The sequence below is a fragment of the Prionailurus viverrinus genome, chromosome X (genome assembly GCF_022837055.1).
Source record: "Prionailurus viverrinus isolate Anna chromosome X, UM_Priviv_1.0, whole genome shotgun sequence".
Lineage (NCBI taxonomy): Eukaryota > Metazoa > Chordata > Mammalia > Carnivora > Felidae > Prionailurus > Prionailurus viverrinus.
In genome coordinates, this window is record NC_062579.1 from 25,225,848 (window position 1) to 25,253,215 (window position 27,368).

The window sequence follows — 27,368 nt, forward strand, 5'->3', positions numbered from 1 at the left end:
AGGCAATTTCCATAGATTAAGTATGACAATAACTGTAAATTCACAAAATCAACCAAATGCTACACAGCCTTCACTAACATTTCCCATGTGATGCCCTCTCTGTACCAGATGAACTGAATAACTTTTGGGGGAGTATACATCACAACTAATCTATCACTGACGATGGTTATTTTTAGAGTATGTGAGCAATTTATTTGAATTTATTCTTGAAATAGAGATGTAATGTAATTAGGAAGCTACTAAGGACCTGGTAAACATATTGGTCGATGAGAAAGATTGCAGGAAGTTGCTAAGAAAGGAGGGGCTGCCTCTAATATCGTGGTAGAAGGGAGGAATCTCAAGGTTACTCTCCTCTCATCTACATACTTGTTTAGGTATAACTGTTGACCTTCTAATGCCACACATGCATGTTCATCCAGTTAAACTAAATCAAACCTAGCAAGAGAAAACAAATTTGCAGTTCTGTAAGTTGAAAGAGTGATTTTTCTGTGTAACTTTCATACGTGGGTGTGGTATCTAATAAATGTTGCCTTAACTCAAGCAAACTTAAATACATAGAAAATAATACTCAGCCTAGTAAAAGCCATTTGCTGCACAGAACACTACTCTAAGAAACTGAGGTTCACCAAAAGAGTGAATACGTCCTTCAGATATAACTGCATCAAGTAAAATCTGAAAACAACACACAGTGCCCTATCGGGTCTGAGTCACACCCTTCCCTGCCCTCTGTGACTCGGTACATTTACTTGCTGAGTCACATTAGCCACCAGCAGACGCACATGAACCAGAACGCATACTCGTTATAACCACTACTGTGATTTGTAAGAGAACTTGAGAAGCTCTCCCTGCATTTGGGGCCAAAGCCCTCAGTCAAACATTAACTATGCTGTCTCATGGTATCCAGACTCTGTCCAGGTCTCCACTTACATTATTTTTCTGCAAGACCCGCAGTGCCTTGTTGACATTGTTCAGGGCATGAACTCTTGTGGATCCTTTTTCTTTTGGCTGAAAACAAAACGAAACAATGTTTACTGCCCAGCAGAGAGGGACAATCTACTAGAAATGAAACAATTTATACATTTTACTTCTAAGTTTGAGTATCTTAAATGAACATAGGCTGTGAGGCATTAATATAATACACTTAAGTGCTCTGGGTTGATTGTCCTTGTCATAGGACTTTCTTAGCATGAATCAACCTCTCCTCAAGAAAAAATGACAGCTTTTTTTTTTCTTCAAAAAAAATCTATTTTGGTTACCATCTCTTCATTCTGCAGCCCAGCTGGGGATTACAGCATGACCAGGAAGAGAAACAACATTGCAATAAAGGTTTATTAGTAAGGTAGATAAGCGAGTTGATTTCCACACTTTTAAGGAACATATAAAAGAGACTTGAGCCTATAAAGATTATATAATGCCAAATACGATTAAGACAAACTATTTTTGTCAACATTACCTTAACTGTCTTCATCACTGAAGCTCAAAACCTCAATAATCCTTGGTTATATAACCCTCACTCCCAATCCCCCAAATACCATCTGATCCTATAATTTCAAAACTGACATTTGCACAGTACATTACAGTATGTGGATTAACTCATTTATCCAGTTGTGGAGTTTTAGAAATTCTGCCATTATGATGCCTACCATATTTACTTCTAAAATGAAATATACATCTTAAGAACTTTGTAAACACACAGTAAATCTACAGATGGTCCCCAACATGATAGTTCAATTCAGGATTTCATGACTTTATGATGGTGCAAAAGTGAGAGGCATTCAGCAAAAAAATGTGCTTCACGTTTTGATTTTGGATCTTTTCCCAGGCTAGTGATAACCCAGTATGATACTCTGGTGACACTGGGCAGGGGCAGTGAACCACAGCTCCCAGTCAGCCATGCAATCAATCATAAGGGTAAACAACCAATGTTCGTACAACCAGTCTGTTTTTCGCTTTCCATACAGCATTACATTCCATGAGACAGTCAACACTTTATTATAATATAGGCTTCATGGTAAATGATTTTCCCCAACTGTATGCTAATGTAAGTGTTCTGAGCATGTTTAAGGTAGGCTAGGCTAAAGTATGAAGTTCAGTAGGTTAGGTATATTCAATGTATTTTCAAATTGTATTTCCAGTTTAGGATGGATTAGTAGGGACATAACCCCATGGTAAGTCAAGGAAGATCGGTATTATTAACCATTGGCACAGCGTTGGATAGCAGTTCTCTGGAATTTACTCATCTTGCAACTCTTCATTTTCCATATCTCAAGTTAAATGTTCTTGTCACAATAAAAAAATGAACTGAAACTTAAAAGATCATTATGAATAAAAGCCTTATAAAAAGACATTCAATAACAAAGATACCCAATATTATGAGCAAGTAATATCTATTAATTAACGTAAGTTACATTACTGAAAAATGTCACCTGCTAGTTCTATATAGGATAGAGTATGCCAAAATAAAAGTAATATCGAATATTGTTTTATTCAGGAATAGGTCCTCTACTACTAGTTAAATCGGTAATTATTAAATTAGTGGATTTTACTAGATCGAGTAAAACTACACTGAGTTCATTTCTTTTTTCTTAGTAAATTCCCCTAAGGTTAATGTGAACTTTCTTAGAAATAATTCACGTACCAGTTTTTGCCCTGTCAGGCCTTCCAGAAGATCTAGGAGGCGTCTCCCATCCTGTAGGTCACTGAAGAGGTTCTCTATGTGCTGCTTCCCAAACTGAAACATGAAATATACCCAATTAAACCAAGCACTCTTCCAGTGATCCATTTCCATGATTATGCCTTTTAAAATTGAAAGCTGTGGTTAAGAATATGCCATGTAACAGGGTACCTGGGTGGCTCCGTTGCTTGAGCATCTGACTTTGGCTCAAGTCATGATCTCGTGGTTCATGGGCTCGAGCCCCGCATCAGGCTCTGTGCTGACAGCTCAGAGCCTCGGGCCTGCTCCAGATTCTGTGTCTCCTTTTCTCTTTCTCTCTCTCTCTCTCTCTCTCTCTCTCTCTGTCCCTCCCCGACTCATGCTCTGACTCTCTCTCTCTCAAAAATAAATAAACATTAAAAAAAAGAATATGTAATGTATCTAATTCTTAATCTGCCAAGGGTGAAAAATGAAAAGAGAACCTCCAAGTAAAAAACAAAAAAGCAATATATCATCATTAGGTCAAATCTATTTAAATTGTTTTTTTTTTTAATAAGGTGAGTTGGATTATCTGTAGCCTAACTGGTCTAATTAACTCAACTTTTTAAAAGCGGGTTCTATGAAGGAGAGAGAGGTAAACACACAAAGAAACAGACCACATACAATTTGCCCTGGGCAGGTGCTTAAAATTTAACTGTTTGGTATACCTCTATCATAGGGCCCACCATCCTGCACCTAGAAAGTGCTCTCTCTGAATATACACTTTGGAAACTATCTCAGAATGATCCATTTTCATCTTGCATGGCTCATATGTTAGAAATATCTGCTTTTAACTGAGTTGAAATGGCCCTGTGACACTTTTTCATCTATTTTCCTCAGTTCTTTACCTGGGAATTATACTGAAGGAAAAAGAATAACCGCTCACAGTATCTGGAATTTTTGTAGCAACTGCTCATGAAAAACAATTCACTAAATGAGTGGATCTTAAAATCTTTGTGATATAGCTGTGGGCTGGCACTAAAATACTCATCTTAGAGACAAGACAAAGAGATTGAACATGTGGCCCTTTGTCACAAAAACTCCAAGACAGTAAAGCCAAAATTCTGTCTGGATCCGTCTAACTCCTGAGAGGCTTGTTCTTCTTAGTTTATCATACCCTGCTTTCTAGGCCTTATCCTCCTTCCATCTGATTATCTTTCAAATATTTTATTTTTCTGTCATGCTCTCAAATATTTTCTTTTTCTGGTTGAAAGCCTAAAATCCCTTCCTATGAAATCATTCACATCTCTTTCATCAGTCAGTTTCTCTAGAAAGCCCTAATTTATCAGTGGCAGATGTTTACTGAGCACCAATAAACCTGAGCTAGATGCAGGAGCATACACTAGTAAATCAGCCAGACATGACCCCAGCCCTTATAGAACTTTGAGTCCAGCAGGGAAAACAAATATTCCCAAAAGGTAATACTACACAGAATCAGTAAAAGGGACCCAGGAACATATAACTGTGGGAACGCCCATAGTACGGGGACCATGAAATACTTCCTCACAAATGTCAGGTGATGCGTCTAACATTACTTTCCATGTGAGTGGGTTTGTCTCAAGCCTTCCTCGATTGCGTGCAAACCTGACATTTCACACAGGTCAAGAAAAACAAAGGGCAGCTTTAGTTTCCAGGCAAAGGGCATCCCTGAGGTTTCCAAGATTAAAGACATAGGATTCAAGCTCTCCTTACTGCATGGTAGCCATGTCAATGACAAATCCTGTCAATACCTTGGTGTTTCACCTAATGAGAACACAGATCCCCCACAAAAACGCTACCAGTCCGACGGCCACCCTTGAAAATCGAGCCACAGAGATGCTTTGACAAAGATAACTGCAAGCTATTATTTGTAAATTCTCCTCTAATAGTTCTGATTAAGAATTTCAGGGGAAAAGAAGACAACATAAAAATACGAATGTGCTGAAATTTTTAAAAACACCTTGACTACACATTATGTGCAAGTAAATCTCAAAACAACATGCCATTTTTATGAAACTTTAAGGAAAGCTTTCTACTAATAAGCAAAAGAAAATGAATGCATGCTTTCAAATTGGTTGAAGCTCTACGAAGCCTCGAAAATGCTGTTGGCTGTTTTGTTTGTTTTCTTTTCTTTTGTTTCATCCAGGAGCAAAACTTTACAGATGCATTTCAGAAGTGAGTGGCTTCCAAACTTATCGACAAAAAGAATATTGCACACTGAAATGTGTCAAGTTTTGAAGAAAAAAAAATATATACTCACCTGACAAAGATACTTGCTCTTGTTAACAAATATGTATCTGGATAGATATATAGACAGACAGATGATAGATAGATAGATAGATAGATAGATAGATAGATAGATGATAGATAACAAAGTCTGTCAAACCAGGAAGGATGTGGGTGGCAAGATGTTTATTCAAGAAGGGCAGGAACAGGGAATCAGGTAAGTATTCAGGCACAGAGTAAAGCATGAACCCCAAGGCCATAAGGATCATCTTACATCCACAACATAAAGACTATAAAGCTTATGCTTTGGGGACAAGGAGTCCAGACAGAGGTCAAAACAAGGCAAATGGGATCTTGCTTTGATCCAAGCTCATATACACAGGCCAAGGTATTTTATAATTCTTTCTTTTAAACTGGAAGCAAACAAATGGAGAGGGAGTGAAGGACTGTAGGCTAATCAGAGGCCTCCAGGCACATCTATTTGGGGCACCTCGAAAGCAATGAGGTGACAGAGAAAAAGCTCTAGCTATCATACATAACTTTCATAACTCATACGATAAATGATATACTAAAGTATCATAATTGAAATCCAATTTCTATTTGTTATATCCACATTCTCTAATAGAGTGCTTCTCAGAATGTTCCATCAAAGCATCCTTCTAGCAGATGAGATGGAATGAATTTACCCCAGGTCTGGCAGTATAAATTAGGCAGTGACAGCAGGTTCAAAATGTCTATAAACACATATGTTTTATGTTAAGAATTCATGGGGATTTTACCTTCTTCTCTGAATTAATGTTCGTTTTAAAAGTATTTTCAAGCACTTACGAGTGACATTTCCTCTTCTAGGTCTAATTAAAGTGATGCTCAATGAAATGTACAGTATTTAGCCTGTAACTTCACAGATCTTCAGGTGCTCAGTCTTACTCTTCCTGTGGTATAAAGACCCCGGGGAAAGCAAAACATCTCATTTCTGTTGGATGGTTTTCATTTCTTTCCTAGATTCAAATCCTCATTCCATAACATTACAGCTATGATATAGTAAAAGTAGCACAGTTTTGAGAGGCAGAAATGGCTGACTTTTAAACTCAAGTCCTCTATTCACCAGCTTCGCTGTCTCAGGCAAGTGACTTAGCCTTTCTGAAGCACAATATACTCTTTTTTTTGCAATAATATTTTATTTTAGTTATTATCTTTTAATATGAAATGTATTGTCAAATTGGTTTCCATACAACACCCAGTGCTCCTCCCAACAGGGGCCCTCCTCCATACCCCTCACCCTCCCTCCCACTCCCCATCAACCTTCAGTTTGTTCTCAGTTTTTTTTTTTTAATTTTTTTTTTCAACGTTTATTTATTTTTGGGACAGAGAGAGACAGAGCATGAACGGGGGAGGGGCAGAGAGAGAGGGAGACACAGAATTGGAAACAGGCTCCAGGCTCTGAGCCATCAGCCCAGAGCCCGACGCGGGGCTCGAACTCCCAGACCGCGAGATCGTGACCTGGCTGAAGTCGGACGCTTAACCGACTGCGCCACCCAGGCGCCCCTGTTCTCAGTTTTTAAGAGTCTCTTATGTTTTGGTTCCCTCCCTCTCTAACCTTTTTTTTTTCCTTCCCCTCCCCCATGGTCTTCTGTTTAAATGGAGATTGAAATAATACCACTTCAGAGCACTCTTCTGAGGCTTAAATGGAACAGTGTGCTGTGGTATACAGACTGGGCAGATAGTAGGCACTCAATAAATACAGGATTTTTTGTTATGTTTTGTTCAATTATTCCTTGACTTCTCTCTGTCTGGCCAAATCCCAGATTAAATACAATGCTGGTACATTATTGAGTCTACTAGAAAATGTAGAGCTCACATACAGTGTACTCTGATTTTCTTAGTTTGGTACCCTTGTAAGAGTGAAAGTCAAGGATAGAATATGTCACTCCATATTCTATTACTAATACTGGTAAATGTGGATGGCACTCAGAGGCTTCAAGCCCTTTCTCTCTCTCTCTCTCTCTCTCTCTCTCTCTCTCCTCCCTCCCTCCTTCTGTCTCTCTCTCTCTTTTTGTTCTTTGGGTTACCTTTCATTAAATCTTTTGTTTACCTCCCTTTTCATCTTCTACATCTACCATGTCTTTTTGTTGCAAGTGACATTTATGTCATGAAAACAGTAATATTTCTTTAAAATTCCCTATCTGGGGCGCCTGGGTGGCTCAGTCGGTTGGGCGGCCGACTTCGGCTCAGGTCATGATCTCGTGGTCTGTGGGTTCGAGCCCCGCATCGGGCTCTGTGCTGACAGCTCAGAGCCTGGAGCCTGTTTCAGATTCTGTGTCTCCCTCTCTCTGACCCTCCCCCGTTCATGCTCTGTCTCTGTCTCAAAAATAAATAAATGTTAAAAAAAAATTAAAATTCCCTATCTGTAATGGCTTTCAAGTATATGAAAATTATTTTGTAAAACACACAAAACATTAAACTCTCTTTGGGCCATATGACCCTGCGGCTCTCTGTCTTCAATCCCTTTCGTGACTAGTATTTTATTTAAAAGGTGAACTTTTGATATTACTCAGCAGTTTACTGCATTCACTTACATATTGTCTTCTTCCTTGCTAACCCAAATAAAAAGATGAAAGGACTATAAAATGAGATAATAATGCTTCCTGATCATTGTCAGTATGATATATAGAAATACAGATGCACAGACAAGGTTCAAAAGAAAAAAAATCAGATAGGTTGATTAGCAAGTGGGATAAACAAAGTGACAAAAAATCAAAGTGAAAAAAAATTGAAAGGGACAGAAATGGATTTGTGAAAACATTTAAATAACTTCTGATTCTCCACAGTTGTTATCAATCCCTTAACTGAAAAATACACAGGGATCAATATAATATTCCAATGAGAGGTAAAGAGCACAGGAGTTATTTAGCATGGCCTTCTGCTTACAGAAAGGTCAGCCTCTGGACATCTCTGTTGGTCAGAAAATCAAGATACTTCTCTGTGATTACAAATCGTTAGATACTGGAAATACCAAAAACACTGGGAACACCAAAAAGAAGGGTAAAAATAATTCAAAATGTATTGGTGGATGATGCTGATCACCTCCCATAAAATTATTACAACCCATTATAGTCTAAATAGGTTGTTTTCATAGATGATTGTTTTTTTAAGTATGAATTTTAAAAAGTATTTTATAAGAGAATTTTATCGAGGTGTAATATACATATAGGAAAATGCACATACCTAAAGAGTTAGCTCAATTGGCTTTTATGAACTGAACACATTCATATTATCACCACCTATATGGAGAAATAAAATACAACCAGCATCCTCGGAGCTTCCTCACACCCCCTTCTGTGTACTAGCCCCTTCAATAATGACCACTATATTGACTTTTAGTACCACAGATTAATCTTGCATTGAAAGGAGTCTCTTAAAAACAGAAAAACAATGTTGGTTTAGTGTTTCTTTTTAGGAGACTAATGACTGAAAGATACCAGGTTGAGGCAGAGGGAATTTGGAAATTAAAAAAAAGAAAAAAGGTGCACTGATGAAATTTGTTTTACAAAACAAAAGGAAGGTATGATAATGTCAAAAGAAAGTGTTTGCTTCATACCTAGAAGGTCTTGGTTCAAATCCCCAGTCCTGCCATATCTCCAGTTGCGTGATATTGAGCAAATAACTTAAGCTTTCTGTGCCTTACCTTTTGATCTACACAATGAAGAAATACTGTTACCTAACTTGTGGTAATCCTGTGAAGATTTAAATGCACTTAGAACAGTGCTTTGTTTATAAGATATACTCAATAAGTGTCAGCTATCATGAATTTGTTCCAAAATTCTTAAGCCAAATAATCCATATTTTCCATAATTCTCCTTATAAATTTTGCCTCAAAGTAACAGAAGGAATCAACTTCAAAGTATTAGTATGGGGATTAAATGGTTCATAATTACAAGGTGTCCAACATGTGGCCTGGCACAGAAAATGATTAATAATCTCTAATAACATTCTCTGCTTCCTCCTTCCTGTTAATGCCATCACCTGGAGGTGAAGAATAGAACTTTGCTTTATGGGTCACAGGGTCCTAGCAGGATTTTGGTAACTTGAAGAGAGTTTAATAAGGGACGATTTACAAAGATGAAGGCAGGGAATAAAGAAACCACCATAACTGGTAGTAGAGAATGGCTATTATCACTCCTAGACTCAGGATTGAAAAGAAAGAGTGGTTACTGGTCCCTCAACAAAGAGAGAGCTAACAGAGTCACCTGACAGGAGCTTGGACAGCAGGCAAATGAATGCAGCCACCCTGAAGTTAATAAATGCCCTGGTCTTTCTTTCCTCTCTCTGGGACCTCCTGTAAATGCTCCCATTAGTCAAATCCAACTGGAAGCCAGAGGACAAGAAAGTCTGCTGATATGGTCCACAGAGGTCAGCCTCGCAGGGAAGAAAAGGCAAAGAGTGGACCTAGAGGAAGAAACCACAGACATACAACACCCCAGACAGGAAAACAAACTTTCTTTGACACAAGGGATCAATGTCAGGGACGCCCATGTCAGAAAATAAATAAAAACCCAAGTGTTCCTCCCCAAGTCTCCTATATTTCTATCATTGGTAAGGTCATATGAAAGAGTCAAATGTATCGCTGAGACATTTCCTATTCTACAAAAAGGGTATCAAAGTCCTGGAATGTTCTGTGGGAATTGACAGTTGAAAATTAATATATATTATTCATTATTCCTTAACATCAAATACTTTTAAAGACTTCTATATACCAGGTAAAGCACTAAAATCTGAGATACAGAGATAATCAAGCACTAAAATCTGGGATACAAAGATAATCAAGAAAAATCCAAGTTATTCCTTGGAGCTAAGAAGTGTTTAAGAGCTAAGTTTGATAATATAATAGATTTACAATCTCTCCAGATATAAAATGCTATTTGGCAGGAAGTCTTTATAAAACATAATCACTAGGATCCAATATGTATACTATACTATTAAGTACACGAGAAAAGATTCAACCAGATTTCACATTAGAACTTTCTACAGGAGCCCCAACAATAGTTAATGAAAATCAAGTCATTATCTGTAAATGGTCTATTAGAAACCCAAAAGTAAAGTGTGCTTAACCGAAAGTTGGCATAGTTTGTTGTCTGATCAGGTCTGTCTTTAACATGGTGTGTAATGAAACTGAATTCTTAAACTAGGCCTGAGTTTTCTCATCTGTAAATTAAATAGGTCAGTGCTAACTCAATTACCAGGCTTTTCGAAAGAAAAAGTAGTATCATTACGGTAAGGAATTTTCTATCTTACATTTCTAGACATAACTTTAATGTAAAAATAGTTATTTTTAAATATATGGTAACATTACAAACCATGATTGTAGTTCATGATCTTATTTTGCCTTTAATTTTTTTAAATTTCTTATTGAAGTTTAATTGCCATACAATGTTACATTTGTTTCAGGTGTATAACATATTGGCTCAACAATTCTATACATTACTATACTACCCACCACAATAAGTGTAGTCACCATTTGTTACCATACAACATTACTAAAAGAGTATTGACTATATTCCCTGTGCCATATTTTTCACCTAACTTATTTATTTTATAACTTTTGTACCTCTGAATCCCCTTCACCTATTTTTGTCCATTCCCTCCATCCACCTCCCCTCTGGCAACTACCAGTCTATTCTCTGTATTTAGGAGTCTGTTTGTTTGTGTTTGTTTTTTGGATTCCACATGTAAGTGAAATCATATAGTATTTGTCTTTCTCTGTCTGACTTACTTCTTAGCATCATACCCTCGAGGTTCATCAATGTTGTCACAAATGGCAAGATTTCATTCTTATACCACCCTTAAATATGCCCTATAAACTTAAAATTCTGAAAGTTAAATTTGATTTCTCTATTAAATCACATAAACATAGGATTTAAGGTTGAGACAGCTAATAATGGAAAGGAGGGTTGGTTATATTCTATCCCAACAGTAGCTTTTGTGACAGAAAAAGCACAATATAAGGTTTCCCAGAGGAAGCATTTCATTTCAAAGCATCTAAATAACACTCTGATTCTTAAAAAAAAAAAAAAAAAAAAAAAAAAAAAAAGAATGCTATAACACAATGGACATGCTCACTAGAGAAAGGCCAACTATTGGCACTTAGCTCCAGGCAAAATACAGAGGGACGCAGGAGAATTCAACCTCGATAAGATCCAGTGGGAGGAGACCTTCTGAGGATGCCTTTAATTAATAAGTTTAAAACTTACTTATAAAATTAACATTTTTATAATTTCTCAATTGTACTGCATTGCAATTGTGTGGACAATTACATGACAAGTTACAGCCTCTTCCTAATCATTTCCTGCCCCTACCCACTAGGAAGTGAGCCTTGGACTATTCATTCTCTCTTCTTCCATGGCTATGAGGAGGGTCTGCCAATAGTCAGTGCCAAGTCAAGAAAACAGGAGACCCACAGAAAGGACAAAAGTCACAGAGGGCAGAATATTTAAGTAAGAGCTTCTGTCACCACTATAACTCCATTTCCTTCTAATAGGTTGATTCATATGAAACTTACAATTCTGAAGTCAAATATGGTTTAATATTGGCTATTTCATATGATTCATCCTCCTATGTTCTACAAAGATATGAGTAATACACATTAAGTGCTTAATTTAAGTCAGTCACAATTCTGTGCACTGTACAGGGATTATTTTAATTAACTGCCACAACAATCAATTAAAATCATTCCCATTTTCTAGATGACTAAGCTGAAGCACAGAGAACATAAGTAACCTGACTAAAGCCACGCAGTGAAAAAGTGGTAGATACCAACTCGAATTCAAGCAGTCTATCTCCAGATTTCTTAACCACTCTCTACACTGTAACCACTATTTGGGCTGGGCTTCTATGACCATGATGCCACTCAGGGTCAGTGTGACATAAATTTTACTTGCTCATTTTCACAATCTTTCAATAAAGTAGGGGATAATTTAACTAATTATTCTTTTTCTTTCCCCTGAAGTTTCTGAAGGTCAGATGCAGTTACACAGCCTACGAACAAAATTGCTTTTAATTTTAGGTTGAATTAGTAACTGAAGGATAATAACACAGTGATAATTCTACATATGCACTTTAGGAAAATTCTTCAATGTCCTAAATTTTTACTGTGATATCACTCTTATGGGGGATTCTATTAACTCGTTCAGGAGTCCCATATGCCAAGCAGTGAGATCCTCAATAAATCTGGTAAATACTGCTCTAGAGACCAAAACAAGTTTTTAAAATGAAGAATTTAATCTAAGGTATAAGGAAGATATGGCTTTTTAATGTTAATTCCGTTAAAAAAACAAACGCAATACCCCACACCGAAAACCTAGAAAGACTACAGATCAAAATATAGATATATTTAAAGCAATCCTTAAATGGTAATCCTTGATGAGGAATAAATGAGATCAAAGAAATTGGAAAAGTTTTACCTGGGCAATCAGTGCACTTATTTCTTGAGAGATCCACTCAAACATGCCAGTCACTTATCCAAAGTCTTCCATGTGAGATTCATATAGTCACATGTTAAAGAATATTGCATCTGAAGCCAAATAGGCCTTTATTTAATTGCAGTTCTTTTTCCAACTGTGTGAACTTGAATAAATTATGTGGTAGTTTGCTTATTTTCCTAACATATCAAAGGAGGAGGGTAGTGAAATTATTCAACTAAATTAAATAAATACTATTCAAATACTTTATACTGTTCCAGGTGCTGGGAATAATTGGGAAGATAAAAAGATTTAAAAAAAAAACAAGATACTGACATTGTTTTCCAAGCTTTGGCCATGGTCAGGAAGAAGGTTTGCATCTAAGCAAATATAATTATAGCATTGTGTTATAACCCTGTCAATAGAGGTATTATAAATATGGTGTCAGCACAAATAAGGAGAGATGTCATCTTTGATAGAGTAACAGAAGCACAAGTCCTTGAATTGAAATTTACAAAGTTAAATAGGAAATCAACAGGTAGATGTGGAAAGAGAAAGAGAATGCCAAGCAGAGAGGCACTTCAGATGCTAAGGATCAAATAAATTAAACTGCATCAAATATTCAAGAAACTGGGATAAATCAGTTCTTGGAGCACAGGGCACATGGAGGGATGGTAGAGGATGGGATGGGAGATGTGTGAGAACCCACACCAGAAGGAACTTGGTTTGCCACCCAAAGGAGCTTGGGCAAATGTCCAATGGTCTTTTGTATTAATTCTTTACAGCATGGCATCTAATTTTGAAGTTTTTACCGTATTTTCCACACTAATATTTACACTGATGTTTTAAGGTACTTAATATTGTTTAGGAAAGACCAATATTGGCATTGTTTACAACCTAATTCTGCAGATGCAAAAATCTGAGAGAACTATTCTGGTGTGGAAATAATACTTGGCGAGAGAGTTGTGTTGTTCAGGAACAACTGCTCTAACTTGCCTCTGGAAGCAGGGTTGGCCATTGTCTTACTTTGGCCAATTGGATGCAGTGGAAATGATAGTGGTCTACTTTCAGAGGCAGGCCTCACAAGGGCTCGAACACTTTTGCTCCCTTGTTCATGTCTCTACCTTCACCAAAAGAACATGACTGAGCTAGAGAGCTGGAAGATGAGACATGTGATTCAGAGCCAAGTTTCCAAGTAATCCCAGATGACGTCATTTTGGCTGGTTGACAGCCAGACATGTGGGAGAGCTCAGCCAAGATCAGCAAAGACATCTGATCAACTGATGGCTAACTAGAGACACGTGAATAATCCCGACAGCTGAAGAACTAGGTGCTTTAACCTACTGAGTTTAAAAGTAGTTGTTACATAGCATTAGCATTAGCTAACTGATAAATGTCTGTACATAAACGTTTGTTTCTACAAAGGAGAAATATGTCTGAAAAATTATACTTTAATATATAAATATGGATAAATTATTTATGAATTACTTGTAAGAGAAGCTTCATAATTTTTGTGAAACAGAACTTAAAGCTGGGAAGCATTGTTACTGCCGAAATTGAATATGAGCAAAAAATCACTATTTCTAGAGATAGACTCAATGAGTTATCTGGAAAAGAACATAGTCAATGTACTCGACACAGCTCCTCCAATTCCAACATGAAATTAAAATTAACAAAGTTCTGTGGTTTCTGATTGTCAATTTTATGGAATCAAGAATGCAGTACTGTCAACCTTAAAAGATTTCTAAAGCTACCTTTAATAAAATGAACTCTTCTGTGGTAGTCACATACCACAAATACAACAAAGATTGTATTTCTTGCTCAACATGTTCATTTGAGGTTCACTTGGATCTTATGACTACTTTAAAAAAGAAAAGGTATGGGGCGCCTGGGTGGCGCAGTCGGTTAAGCGTCCGACTTCAGCCAGGTCACAATCTCGCAGTCTGCGAGTTCGAGCCCCGCGTCAGGCTCTGGGCTGATGGCTCAGAGCCTGGAGCCTGTTTCCGATTCTGTGTCTCCCTCTCTCTCTGCCCCTCCCCCGTTCATGCTCTGTCTCTCTCTGTCCCAAAAATAAATAAACTTTGAAAAAAAAAAATTTAAAAAAGAAAAGGTAGACCTTTTGTTCTCCTGTTTGCTAGATTTTTTACTCTGTTGTCACTTCAGAAAAAAATTCCTGTGTATCTAATTTCCTTCATTATAAGCTCTAATTTCCAGTGGTTTATCATTCAGACATTTTCAAAGCAAAAATAGTGAGTCAAAAAGAATTCTCTGTGAATTAAACTGTCACCTTTGGTTAGTGTTTCTAGAATAACACATTTTTAAGTAAATTAAGCTGAACAACAGTCAAAGGGAAGTACTTAGGCTTGACATTTTTCCTCACAAAGCTCATATGAAAAACTTTAAATTGTCTTGTAAATTAATTAGAAAATCTTAATAGGCACCTGTTTATTTAAAAAATATGAAAAAATACTTTAATAACTATTTGAGTAGAAGTTTTTACCAGGACTTTTCCACTATCACATAACTTAACTATAAAAGGTGCCTAATTCAGTAATTCACCCAGCCACACCAAATATTTGCCAATTTTAAAACAATGTTGTGGAAAATGTTTTATTTCATGAAAATAGCAACTTTTCAAAAATATTATTGAGCAAAAAGGGAAGTGAAATTATTTTGGTTTAAAAATATAATAACCACCAGATATTTTTTAAAGAATACCAAATACTTAGCAACTTTTTAAAGTTTATGTATTTATCGAGAGAGAGAGAGAGAGAGAGAGAGAGAGAGAGAGAGATCATAAGTGCAGGAGAGGGGCAAAGAGAGAGGCAATGAGAGAGAATCCCAAGCAGGCTTTACACTGTAACTGCAGAGCTCAGTGCAGGTCTTGAACCCGTGAACCATGAGATCATGAACTGAGCTAAAATGAGGCACCCCAACAACTTTTTAAAAGGCTGGTACTCACTTACCAGGTCGAATGACCAACTCTTGGCCTTTTGTATTTAAATATTACAGGGAATGCATTAGCAATGATTTATTGATCTCAGCCTGTAAGATCTGAGATGAAGGTTTAAACAGGAATGTGAAGTTAAATTTAAAATGGAAAATATATTCATTTTAACTTCTTGGTTTTAAAAACGGTTTCTTCTGATTTTAAAACCAGGAAATGTACTTTATGGAAAAAATGATATACAGAAAAATAACACAAAGAAACTAACACAGTATAATCTCACCACTCAACCAGCATCAACATAATGGTATATTTTTGCACAGACTTTTTTTCTGTTTATACATAAACGCATTATTTTCAAACTGGAATTATCTTATATTACTAGTCTTTCTATTCCTTTTTGCCTCCTCCTCCTTGGCACCATGTTCTCCTCCTTTATCAACTCAAGTGCCATTTTGGAGTGTTTCTTAATTAAACTGAGATGTTCTAGGAATTTTATGAACAGTGTCACACTTATTCCGTTTGATATTAGGAGCAATTAGCGAGGAAGATATTGTTTCTACCTTTTTAGACATGAGAAAATGAAGACTCAGAAGTCTCAAGTAAACTCACCCAGGAATTTAAACTCAGGTTCAAATCCATTCTCTCTGACTCTATAGGCTATAGCTTCATCCCTACCCAACTCTATCATTTTTTGTTTGTTGGTTTTATTGAACCTCCCATGATAAACATTTCCCTGCATAATTTTTAAAAAATCTTTAAGAATTTATTTTGGAATAAAAAGGCATCATAGAGAAGGCTGCATGCTTTATTCTATTAAAAACAGACTCTCCTGTGCTGGCATTCTCCCAACTATGGTCCCATTAAGGGCCCACAGTCTTGTTTATCCTAGCCTGCACTATCAGGGCTAGAAGCTAAAATGTGCCTGTATCTAAATCAAAGGAGGAAGAAAAAGATGTTTTTTCAAATATAGCCAATTTTGCAATTTGCAAAGCATAGTTAACTCTCTGGGTATTTACCATCGTGTAGCACTAGGAATTATCCTGACCTCCTCATTTTATGGAATACACTCAGCATGGTATGACTGTTTTGGGAACAAGGATTTAGAAGCAAATTATCAAAAGCCTATTCCTTGATATTTATGTTTATCTACCTGTCCATTTCCTATTTTATCCCAAATGTAATTGTGTGGGCCATCCATGAGGAAATAGGTCAAAAGGAATTGATTCATTAATGCGTGTGTGAAAAATAATACAGATCCCTAAATATTTGTATCTCCTTTAGTTCACAAAACAGGCATCATCCTGTATAATTAACACTTCAATTACTAGCAACAACCTTCTCATAGCCCAATCTTAACAACTCCTCAGAGACGCTTAAAAATACACATGATCATTAAAGTGGACATTGCATTCGTTAGTGTATTCTGTAGTGACTAAAACCAATCTGACTACAAATTAATCTTTAAAACCCAACTAGACTTAATACAGCAAAAACAGCCACGGTAAAGTGCTATAATCCTCTTGTATTTTTATGCATGATCCTGAACTGGTTGAAGAAAAGTAACAGTCATAAAGTTTCAAGAATACTTGCTCAACTGACATATAACAGGCAACACATACCAATAATAAAATGAAAAACAAAACAAAGTGATGCGGAAACACAACACCAACTCGTTTACAAAACCTACAGGCATTAACAAATGGCACAACAGGTCAACAGCACATACACACCTCAGATGAAACTCTCCTAACAGTTTATGGCACCAGGTTGAAAAAAAACTGCCAATCGGAACCAAAAAAATCAAATCGACGATGAAGTTTATCCCCAATGGGTTTTGTTTGTTTGTTTGCCTATTTGATGTTTAGAAGATGCTTCAAACCACACACTATACTTACCAAAATATCCTTGCCCTGCTTCCTTGCTGTAAGCTTCAATCCCAGCCCTGGACAGAACCACTCTTCCCTAATCTGCAGTCTTTTTGCCTAATTTTATTTTTTATCTTGATCCATTTTTCCTCTCTTTCTCACTATCAGTCTACTTCCTAACTCTTTCTTCAATGTCCTCTAAAACCTTAAAGCATTTTGAACAGTTGCCTTTATGCCCTCTGTCTCAGTTACTCCATCACAGACTCTTCTTACATAGAATTTAATCTTGATTTTCATTTGCCTGCAATCATAACCGGTTGAAGGCTTGCCTCCTTTTATCCCTTGTTATGGTTTGACTGTCTGCTCCCAAACTACATACACTGGAATCCCAGTGACCACTGTGATGGTATTAGGAGGTGGGGTCTTTGGGAGGTGCTTACATCATGAGGGTAGAGCCTTCATGAATGAAATTAGTACTCTTATAAAAGAGGCCCCAGAGAGCTCCCTAGCTCCTTCCACTGTGTGAGACTACAACAGGAAGTTGGCAGCCTCCAACCCCAAGAAGAACCTGACCACAATCTGACCATGCTAACACCTGGATCTTGGATATCCAGGCATCAGAACTGTGAGAAATAAATGTAATTTGTATGCCACCACGTCTCTGGCATTTTGTTGTAACAGCCTGAATGGACTAAGACATCCCTCATATTTAAGATCATGTAGCAGGTAAATATTTTGGCATATTCGCTGGTGGTTCCCTCTGTTTTTGGAAACTATGTGTGGGTACTTCCCTGAACATCAGTTTGCTACCATAAAGATGCAAAGGAAAAGATACTAAGGCTTAAATACTGTGTTTCTAAGTAAGCGTCTGAAATCTATGGAACAGATCAAAGGTGTGCATTGAAAAATCATCAATACATTGAGTACCAATGACATGTTATCTATGCCATAAATAAGAGTTGGGGAAAACTGGAATATGATATAGAAACAGTCTGCCTCATCCCACAGTTTACTAGCTGGAAAAAGCATGGGAATGAAAAGAATAATAGTGCATAAGACCAATAGCCATTATTATGAGTTTCTGAGGAGGGACTCTATCATCCCATTCCAACTCTGGGAACAAGTCTCAGAGACTCTAGATATGTGGGGTGTAATCTCAGAGCTGAGAAGATCTATGCCTGGCTTGCTACGATATGGCCTGGGAGGTTGAAGACACTGAGAGTCCACCCTACCCCATCTCAGTAGCACCAGTGCAGTAGAATCAATAATGGACAAACTGTGAAAGCAAGTGAAAGTAAAGGGTTGCTCCTTGACACTTGAGGCAACCGTAAATTGAGATGACAAAGGCACAGGAATGGACATGATATCCAAAGGTTTGACAGATTCCGATCATCTCTGCTAGTACTTTAGCAGAGAGGCCAACAGCAGAAATAGACAACATGAATTCACTGTATCAGGAGAAGACTCCAACCGAGGATGACTATGGACCTGTCACCCCTAATAATTGAATGTGACATAAGCCCCTTGAAACTTAGAGGCTGACATGTCATCATGACCAACATATTGTTGAACATCATAACGATCAATGCCTTCACTTCAAAGTTCTTTGACCTGCTATGTTATCATGGCTTTGAACATCACTTTGCATCCATCCACATAGCTAGTTCATGCCTCCTCATCCACTTTGAATTATTCCGCCCCATGAATTATAGTGAATTACTCCCTCTAACCAGAGATTACTATTCTCAACCCTCTTATCCCACTTTAAATTTCAACAAATGTTTATTATCTACAATAAGAGAGGCATAACATGAGGTTTGAGTGAACAACAATTTCTGAAGCTTACTGTCTCCTCAGGCAGATGAACAAGAAACAAGTAAGTAAGTTAATACATTGGTAAGTAATTAAGTAAATAAGGATTATAAGATTTCAAACGCTAAGATGAGAACAGAGTTGCATAAAAGATAATTTCAGGGCCACTGACATAGATAAGAAGCCCCTTCTGAGGAGGCAACATATGAGGTAAGTCTGAAAGATGAGACACAGTCAGACACTTGAAGAAGGGAGGTGGGAATAGATTTACAGATAGAGGGAATAGCATGCACCAGGGGAAACAGGGAGAAGAGAACTAAAACAGTTAGTGGCCAAGGAGGGATAAGGAGTAACCCACAGTATAGATGTTATTCCAAATGCAACAGACTTTGATGAGTTGTAAGTAGAGGAAGGCTATGATCTAATTTGAATTTTAAAAAGATCTCTCTGGTTATTGTGAAAATTTATGAAGGTGGGCAAGAGAGGCAACAGGGAGACTCCAAAGCCTCATCCCATTCCTGTAAACTCTTAACTTCTCTTCATGGTGGCTATGACCTCACCATCAGATGTGTCTCCCCGTCTCCCTCAAATGTTCATCATACTTGTCTTATCAGTATCAGTCTTGATTTAATTCAGTTTCTCATTCTCCTAGTTTCTTTTTAAAGTCATATATAATTGCTGAAGTGGTTACAGAACCCTGCCCTCTGGGACTTCAGGGCACACGGCATTCCATTATGTTCTCTTTCCTGCTTCCTTCTGATTTCATGGGAATAAGTACCCATCCTCTTTTCAAAAACAGATCGCAAAATGTGGGCTCTTGAGGTTACTGACTACAGACCTCTCTGTGATTTTGATTCATTTCTTTTCCTCCTCATTTCTATACAGCTAGCAGGCAGTATGCTTTAGTGGAAGAAAACCAGCTCCTGAAACTAGGCATTCAGGACTCAAGCCTCTGTTTTTCAGACTTTAGTATATATCAGAACTGACTGGATGAGCTTGTTAAAAACTGCAGGTTGTGGGGTGCTTGGGTGGCGCAGTCAGTTAAGCGTCTGACTTCGGCTCAGGTCATGATCTTGCAGTCTGTAAGTTTGCAGTGAGTTCAAGCCCCACATCGGGCTCTGTGCTGACAGCTCAAAGCATGGAGCCTGCTTCGGATTCTGCGTCTCCCTCTCTCTCTGTCTCTCTCTGTCTCTCTCTCTGTCTCTCTCTCTCACACACACACACACATTTTCTCTCTCAAAAATAAAATAAACATTAAAAAAAATTAAAACTACAGGTTGCCAGGTGATTCTGACGCAGGTATAAAGTAGATTACATTTTGAGAAACTCCACTCTAGGCTCAGCACTTTCACTGTGTAACCTTGAGTTCATCAAGGCGCCTCTCTGAACATTTGTTCTTTATAGTAAAGCAGAGTGGATTAAACTGATTATTCTCTGTGGATATCCTCAGTACTCACATTCTCCTAATCTGTGTCTAGTATCTAAAGAAGACGAGGGGAAAAGACGCAAAAATAGTAAAACTGTATAAACTAAGAATAACTATCGCAAATTAACAAACACTTATCATTGGGCCTCCTAAAAATAGAGACAAAAATGAAATAATAGCATGTTATAAAGTTGCTATCAAATAAAAGGAAAGGCACTCATTCTAGCTCTAAACTCTGAGAGGTTCTCAACCTGAGAATCAAAGGGACAAGGGAAAGAGGTTCATGAATTCAGAGGATCCCTGAACTTGGACAGGAAAAAAATTACATGTTTATTTTTTATAATAACTAACAGAAATGTATCATTTTCTTTCTATATGATTTTAGGCAAGTGAACATTATTAACAGTACTTGAGACTTTTGTCACAAATAAAAGTCACAGATTTTTTTTTTATAACACATGACACCTGTTCCAAGTGTCTTCAGATACTGCTTACACTCATGACCATTTGGAAATGACAGTGGCCATTAAACCCTCTTCTATATTTTGTTAATGCATTAACAAACAATTTTACCTTTAAGCACACCACAAATATATTTAGTATTTTTAAAATTGTATTGTAATACAATTGCTCTTCCTTGTAACTTTATGTACTTCATAGTATGAATTTTAAAACAATATTCTAAGAAAAGGTCCACAGGATTCACTAGATTACTCCATGGCACAAGCAGTATTTAGAAATTACGTCAGGGGGAAAAATCATCTTAGATTCTCCCTAACTTTGTTCATTTTCCAGTTCTTCAGTGATGGAGAACTAATGGACTTTTGTATTAAGGGTGTTAATATGGGTTTTGTAAGATAGCTCTTTTCCATGGAATTTTTCTTCAACTTCTTAATTTAAGTTTATTTATTTATCTTTGAGAGAGACAGCATGAGCAGAGGAGGGTCAGAAAGAGAGGGAGAGAGAGAATCTCAAGCAGGCTCCACACTGTCAGCAGAGAGCCCAATGCGGGGCTCGAACTCACGAAACCACGAGATTGTGACGTGAGCCGAAGCCAAGAGCTAGACACTTAACCAAGTGAGCCACCCAGGCGCCCTTCTTCAACTTCTTAATATCGCTTGAGCAGTTTTGTCAAACAGTTGAAATACAGTACCTAAAAAGAAAAAAGTCATTTATTGAATCTATGGATGCTATGTGAAATACTTAACGTGGCGTGTTTGTTTGTAAACTGAGAACAGTAGTTATTCAAAAGCCTTGAGAGTGATTGCTTTTAAATTTGCTAGTTGTGCATAACAGCCAAGAGTTGTGATCTACACTTGAAAGCACAAGAAGAAGTTTAGTAAGTTAAAAAAAATAATCCTTTTCTAGAGTCTCTTTGTCAGTCAGTGTGCAAGCTTGATGAAGGAGACGCATCACTTGCACTGTGACCTTAGGGAAGTTACCTAACTTCATTGACCCTCAGTTTGCCCATGTAAAAATGGGGATAAGAGAGCATACCTCACATGGTTGTTAAGTAGAGTCAGTCACCCACAGAAAGCACTTAGCGTATAGCCTGCTATACAGTAAGTACCCAGTAAATGTCAGCTATTATTGTTGTTGTTGTGATTATTACTATATTGTATTCCGTTACAAACCGTGCCTTTCCAAACTTCACAATGGATTTGAGGCTCTTACAGTGAAGCACAAATATGTAAAACCCAAATATAACATATGGTCATCATGAGATCAAAAATAAAAAGGCAGAATAAGTCTATACGGCAAACTCCTGGCTAAATAAAGCTACAGAATTAGGCTCCAGACAAAGCTCTGTGTTCTCTGCTATCTAGGAAATAAAGCAAACAATGGTTTATGTCACTTTCGCAATGTAGACAAACATTTTTTAAAGGTATATTCCACTGGGGTGGCTGGGTGGCTGAGTCAGTTGAGCGTCTGACTTTGGCTCAGGTCATGATCTCAGGTTCGTGAGTTCTATCCCTGCGTCGGGCTCTGTGCTGACAGCTCAGAGCCTGGAGCCTGCTGAGGATTCTGGGTCTCCCTTTCTCTGTGCCCCTCCCCTGCTCGCACTCTCTCTCATTCAAGAATGAATGAATAACAAATAAAGGTATGCAGAGCAGGCCTCCCCCAAATACCTTACTTTGACTTTGGCAGAGTGGTTATTTTGAATTTAAGTTACTTAAATGTAAAAAGGACACTCTGACCCTCCTTTGTCTCTCTGAAAGCAGGAAATAAGTCTCCCATGTGAAAAGTGCCCTTACTCTACTAGGAGGTAAAGAAATATCCTTATAACCAGAGAGAGGGAATCCAGGGCCTAGAAGGCTGTCCAAACAAACCTTTTCACCAATTTACTTTACTACCCCAAGACCAAAGTTTTTTGTCTTGTCAATGTCTCACAAATTTATTGCTTCTTTCCGTAAAAGGTATAAAAGCCACCTGTTGTGGTCACTTCTCTGAGGCTCATATTTCTGTGAGCTTCCAAACACATGAATTAAATTCGTCTTTTTCCTGTTCATCTGTCTAATGTCAGTTTAATTCTTACACCAGCCAGAAAAACCTTGAAGTATAGAGGAAAATTTTCCTCCCCAAAAGCTGTGTTATACACTGAATGTTTATATCCCCTCCCCAACCCACCCTCAAGATTCCCATGCTGAAATCTTAATCCCTAGTGTGATGGTATTAGGCCTCCTGGAGGTGATTAGGTCATAAAGGTGGAGCCCTCATACATAGGATTAGTACCCTTATAAATGAGACTTCCAAAAATCCCTCGGCCTTGCTATCAAGTTAGACACAGCAAGAAGACGGACATTGATGAACCAGGATGTGGGTCCTTACCAGACAACGAATCTACCATTGCCTGGATCTTAGGTTTCTCAGCCACTAGAACTGTGAGAAATAAATTTCAGTTGTTCATAAGCCACCCAGTCTATGGTGTTCCCTTACAGCAGCCCAAACAGACTAAGACATATTGCAAATTCTAGCCTTTCTTACAGAGTGCCTAGTGTAAAAATATCCTATTAACTAGTATAGTGAAAACAATGGTTCATATTTCCAAAAGATGTGACCATGAAACCCTTTTCACAAAGTACTTATTAAGATCCCAGAGACTTAATCTTCTGAACATGACTTGGGAGATATTATTGGTAGAAAGCATAAGTATTTATCAGTAAGACAAATTATCAAACTTTTTTTCCTACTGGTCTTACTTATGAAATAAATATATCGTTGGAGTCTTTGCCAAAGTGGAATTAATATAATAAATGATATCATCTATGGCAGTTTTTATAGTAAACAAAAAAAAAAATCTGAAGTGCTATAAGGCAAATAAATCCAAACAAACATAGTCTGAGTCCATTGTTGTGATCTGAATAATAAAATATCCCTTAGCCCCATGTGTCTTAACTTCGGTTTGCACAGGAAACATCCGAGAAATGTTAAAGTGCACAGATGATTGATTCTAGGTCGTGGGTGGGGCCTGAAAATCTCTCCTAACACAATCTCAGTGATGCTGATGCTGCTGAACTGTAGAGGACAGTGTGAAAGGCAAGGCCTTAGTCTATTCTTTACTCATAGCAGCTTCCATAGCCAATTCTCAAATTCATAACAAAACGTAATAGGAAATATCTTCAGACACTGTTTCCAAAAAAAAGCAGAAAAGCTTTTCACGTCCCTTTTTCTTAAATCATACTTAACCCATTGCTGAGGGGGGGAACATTACGAAAGAGTCCATCTTTCACCAGGATAGAAGCTAAGTTGTTTTCTGACGGTTTGCTTGATACCAAGTGTGGACTTTGAAACTGTAGAGGAATAAACGGTCAGCATGAGCCTTGAACTCTATACCATCAATGGTACCCTGCCAGGCTTTATCTCTTTCCTTCCTGCAGCTGCAAATCTTCCTTCTTTCCTAGCTTCTATTTGTCAGGCCCTTCCTTCCTCTGCCCTTCACAGCTGGAGCCACTGATACTTTCTTCTTCTGCAAGACACTGAGTTTTTAATACTGAGGGTAATATAATAGAAGGAGGAAATTATTCCCAGCAGCTGTGATGGACTGTAGATCGCCACAAAATTCTCCGACACTTTTTTTCATCAAGAGGCAGCATCTAACTCTCCTCCCCTTGAAGCGTGGCTATTCGTGACTTGCCTGACTAGCAGAATACAACGAATATGATCTTATGGGTCTTCCAAGGTTAGGTCATTAATAGTAGCCTTTTGTTTATTTCTGGGTTTCCTGAAATACTTTCTCTGGGAGCCCTAAGCGGCTGTGTATGCAAACTGACTAAACTGAAACCATCATGCTGGAAAAAAACATGTGTTCGCTCTCTGGTTGACAGGCCCTGCTGAGCTCAGCCTTTCAGCTCTCCTCACAAAGGCACTCTACATGTGCGTGAAACCGTCTTGGACCTTCCAGACCATCCCATCCACTCTCGGAATACAACCAACAGATGTCAACTGATACAATATAGACTAGAAGAATGAGTGAACCGAACCCTCCCAAATTTCTGATCCAGAAAATCCTGACATAAAGTAATTGTTATTTCAAGCCACTAAACTTGTAATATTTTCTTAGAAAGCAACAGAAACCCAGAAAAGTACTCTAGGATCTCTCCGGAATGAAGACACAGCCTTGCATCATGGTCCTCTTGACCGAGACCCGAATATTTGCCTCTCTTTATGGACTGTTCTCTTGGGCCCCCATCCTGCTGCTGCCTAGGCTTCTATTTAAAATATTACCTTGTCTCCCAGCACTCACTCTCCTCTTAGCCATGTTTCAAGTGCCCCAGGCCCTGTACTGCTTCATCTGCTTTTCCTCCCTTTCTTCCAGTCTACACTACTGAAATCTCAGGATGCTTTTGATCTGCTTATAAGAAGCTCCCCCAAAGCTGCTTCCATGCCAGTGTTCTGGGCCCCTTCCCTTCCTCTCAGGAGAGAGAAGTTTTTGCTTACCTCTACCAGTTTATCTACTTCAAGCCCCACTTGATTGTTCCAATTTCTGTATATGTGGTGCCACAGTGAGCACTAATCTCAGTTTAATACCATGCCAGGCCTAGGTGTAAGTGCCAAAGAATGACTGAATGACTACTGGATGAAGGAGTGAATGGATGGGAAGATGGGTGGATGGGATGGGTGAATTCATAGGTTATGGTCTACCACTCCACTGAAATCAGAACTCATCAATACAATTAGAAAACCTAGGGGTGCCTGAGTGATTCAGTTGGTTAAGTAACTGACTTCAGCTCAGGTCATGATCTCACAGTCCGTGAGTTCGAGCCCCATGTCGGATTCTGTACTGACAGCTCAGAGCCTGGAGCCTGCTTCAGATTCTGCGTCTCCCTCTCTCTCTGCCCCTTCCCTGCTCACACTCTGTCTGTCTGTCTCTCTCTCTCAAAAATAAATAAACATTAAAAAAAATCTTTGGGGTGGGGGGCACCTGGGTGGCTCAGTCGGTTAAGCGTCCGACTTTGGCTCAGGTCATGATCTCGCCGTTCATGGGTTCGAGCCCCACGTCGGACTCTGTGCTGACAGCTCAGATCCTGGAGACTGCTTTGGATTCTGTGTCTCCCCCTCTCTCTCTGCCCCTCCCCATTCACCCTCTGTCTCTCAAAAAATGAATAAATGTTAAAAAATAAATAAATAAACCCTGAATGGCCTTTTCTCAGTCCCTAATTTAATTTCTATTAATCACTTCCTTTAGCCAATGTTGTCACATACTTCTTGAAAACTATTTCCCTTTCTGCTGTCTTTGGGATCACATACTCTTTACAACCTCCTGATATTCTCCTGAACGCTTCTTTGTGAGCTTCTCTTTATCTGCCCATATTTTAAATGTAAACTCTTCTCAAGATTTGCTTCTGGCACCCTTTTCCTTTGAAGTGTGTGCGATATACTTTTGCCATCTCATCTCCCAAATGGCTTCAACTCCACACGGCTGCCCCCAAATTAGTTATCTTTAATTATGGCATCTTGCCTTTATTACTACCTCGGTGGCACGCATATCAAATTCTCACAGTGATGTTCCTCCTCAGATCTTGACAGGCATTTGCCAGGATTGTTGGAAATCTGTACTTGGACATCTCACCAACACATCAAATGCAATATATACTAAATACAGCTCATCACCTCTCCTTCATAAACCTGCTCCTCGACCATATTCCCAATCTTATCCAATGACACCCCCATTCTCTAGGTTTTTCAGTTATTTTTGACTCATTCTTTCAGATCCTGAATTGCATCAGTGCTAAGCCCTATTGATTCTAGATCCAAAATGTTACATAAACTCTAGAATGGTCTTCCCACCTATAATATCCAAACCCTGATTACCGTCCAATTCAGTCTATACTGTACAACCAGAGTTATAGTCCTAAAACCTGCTTCTAAGTATTCCAACCACAGTTGCCCACTGGTTCTTTCTTTTTCTTACCCTACGGATTCCATTTTGGTGGTCTGTCTTTAGTGGTTTTTCCTCCCCTTCAACGCTCTACTTTGAGGTTTTGTCTCAATGAATTCTTTCTTGATACCCATCCACTTGCCTTACGCTTCCTTTACCTCCAGCTTCATAAAAAAATTAATCTCCCCCATTCTTCTGTTCCCTCAGTCATTTGTTCATGTCTTTGATTTAGGAATCATTATTTGACTGAATTAAAGTTAGCGTGTGTGTGCGTGCATCTCACCACTATATTATAAAGTCCTAGCTGACAGAAATCAATTATTATCTTAATTTTTTTATTTCCTACTACAACTATCACTGTATATTGCACACAGCAAATACTCAGTACATATGTGTTTAATGTGAAGCTGTTCAACACTTCATCAGTTTTCAGCTACATTCTTTTTTTTCTTTTTTTTTAACTGAGTTGTACCATGAGGGAAACTAATGTGTACCAAATGGGGCACATTTCAACTACTTACACTATTACTTTAATGTTTTCACGGAACACAGGCATCTCTTAGTAGCCTCTAGGTACATTTAAAC

The 27,368-nt window shown here is 38.1% G+C and overlaps 1 protein-coding gene across 13 annotated transcripts in view; it reads right to left on the minus strand.

The window, feature by feature from the left end:
- The window catches only part of DMD (dystrophin), a 2,022,811-nt gene that overhangs the window by 1,664,383 nt on the left and 331,060 nt on the right, over positions 1 to 27,368 (minus strand). For all 13 annotated transcript variants that reach the window (XM_047843142.1, XM_047843144.1, XM_047843153.1 and 10 more), the window contains 2 exons: positions 2,639 to 2,731; positions 928 to 1,005 (listed from right to left, as the gene is read on the minus strand). In XM_047843142.1, the coding sequence (XP_047699098.1) occupies positions 928 to 1,005; positions 2,639 to 2,731 (171 nt within the window). The remainder of the gene's footprint in view (positions 1 to 927; positions 1,006 to 2,638; positions 2,732 to 27,368) is intronic.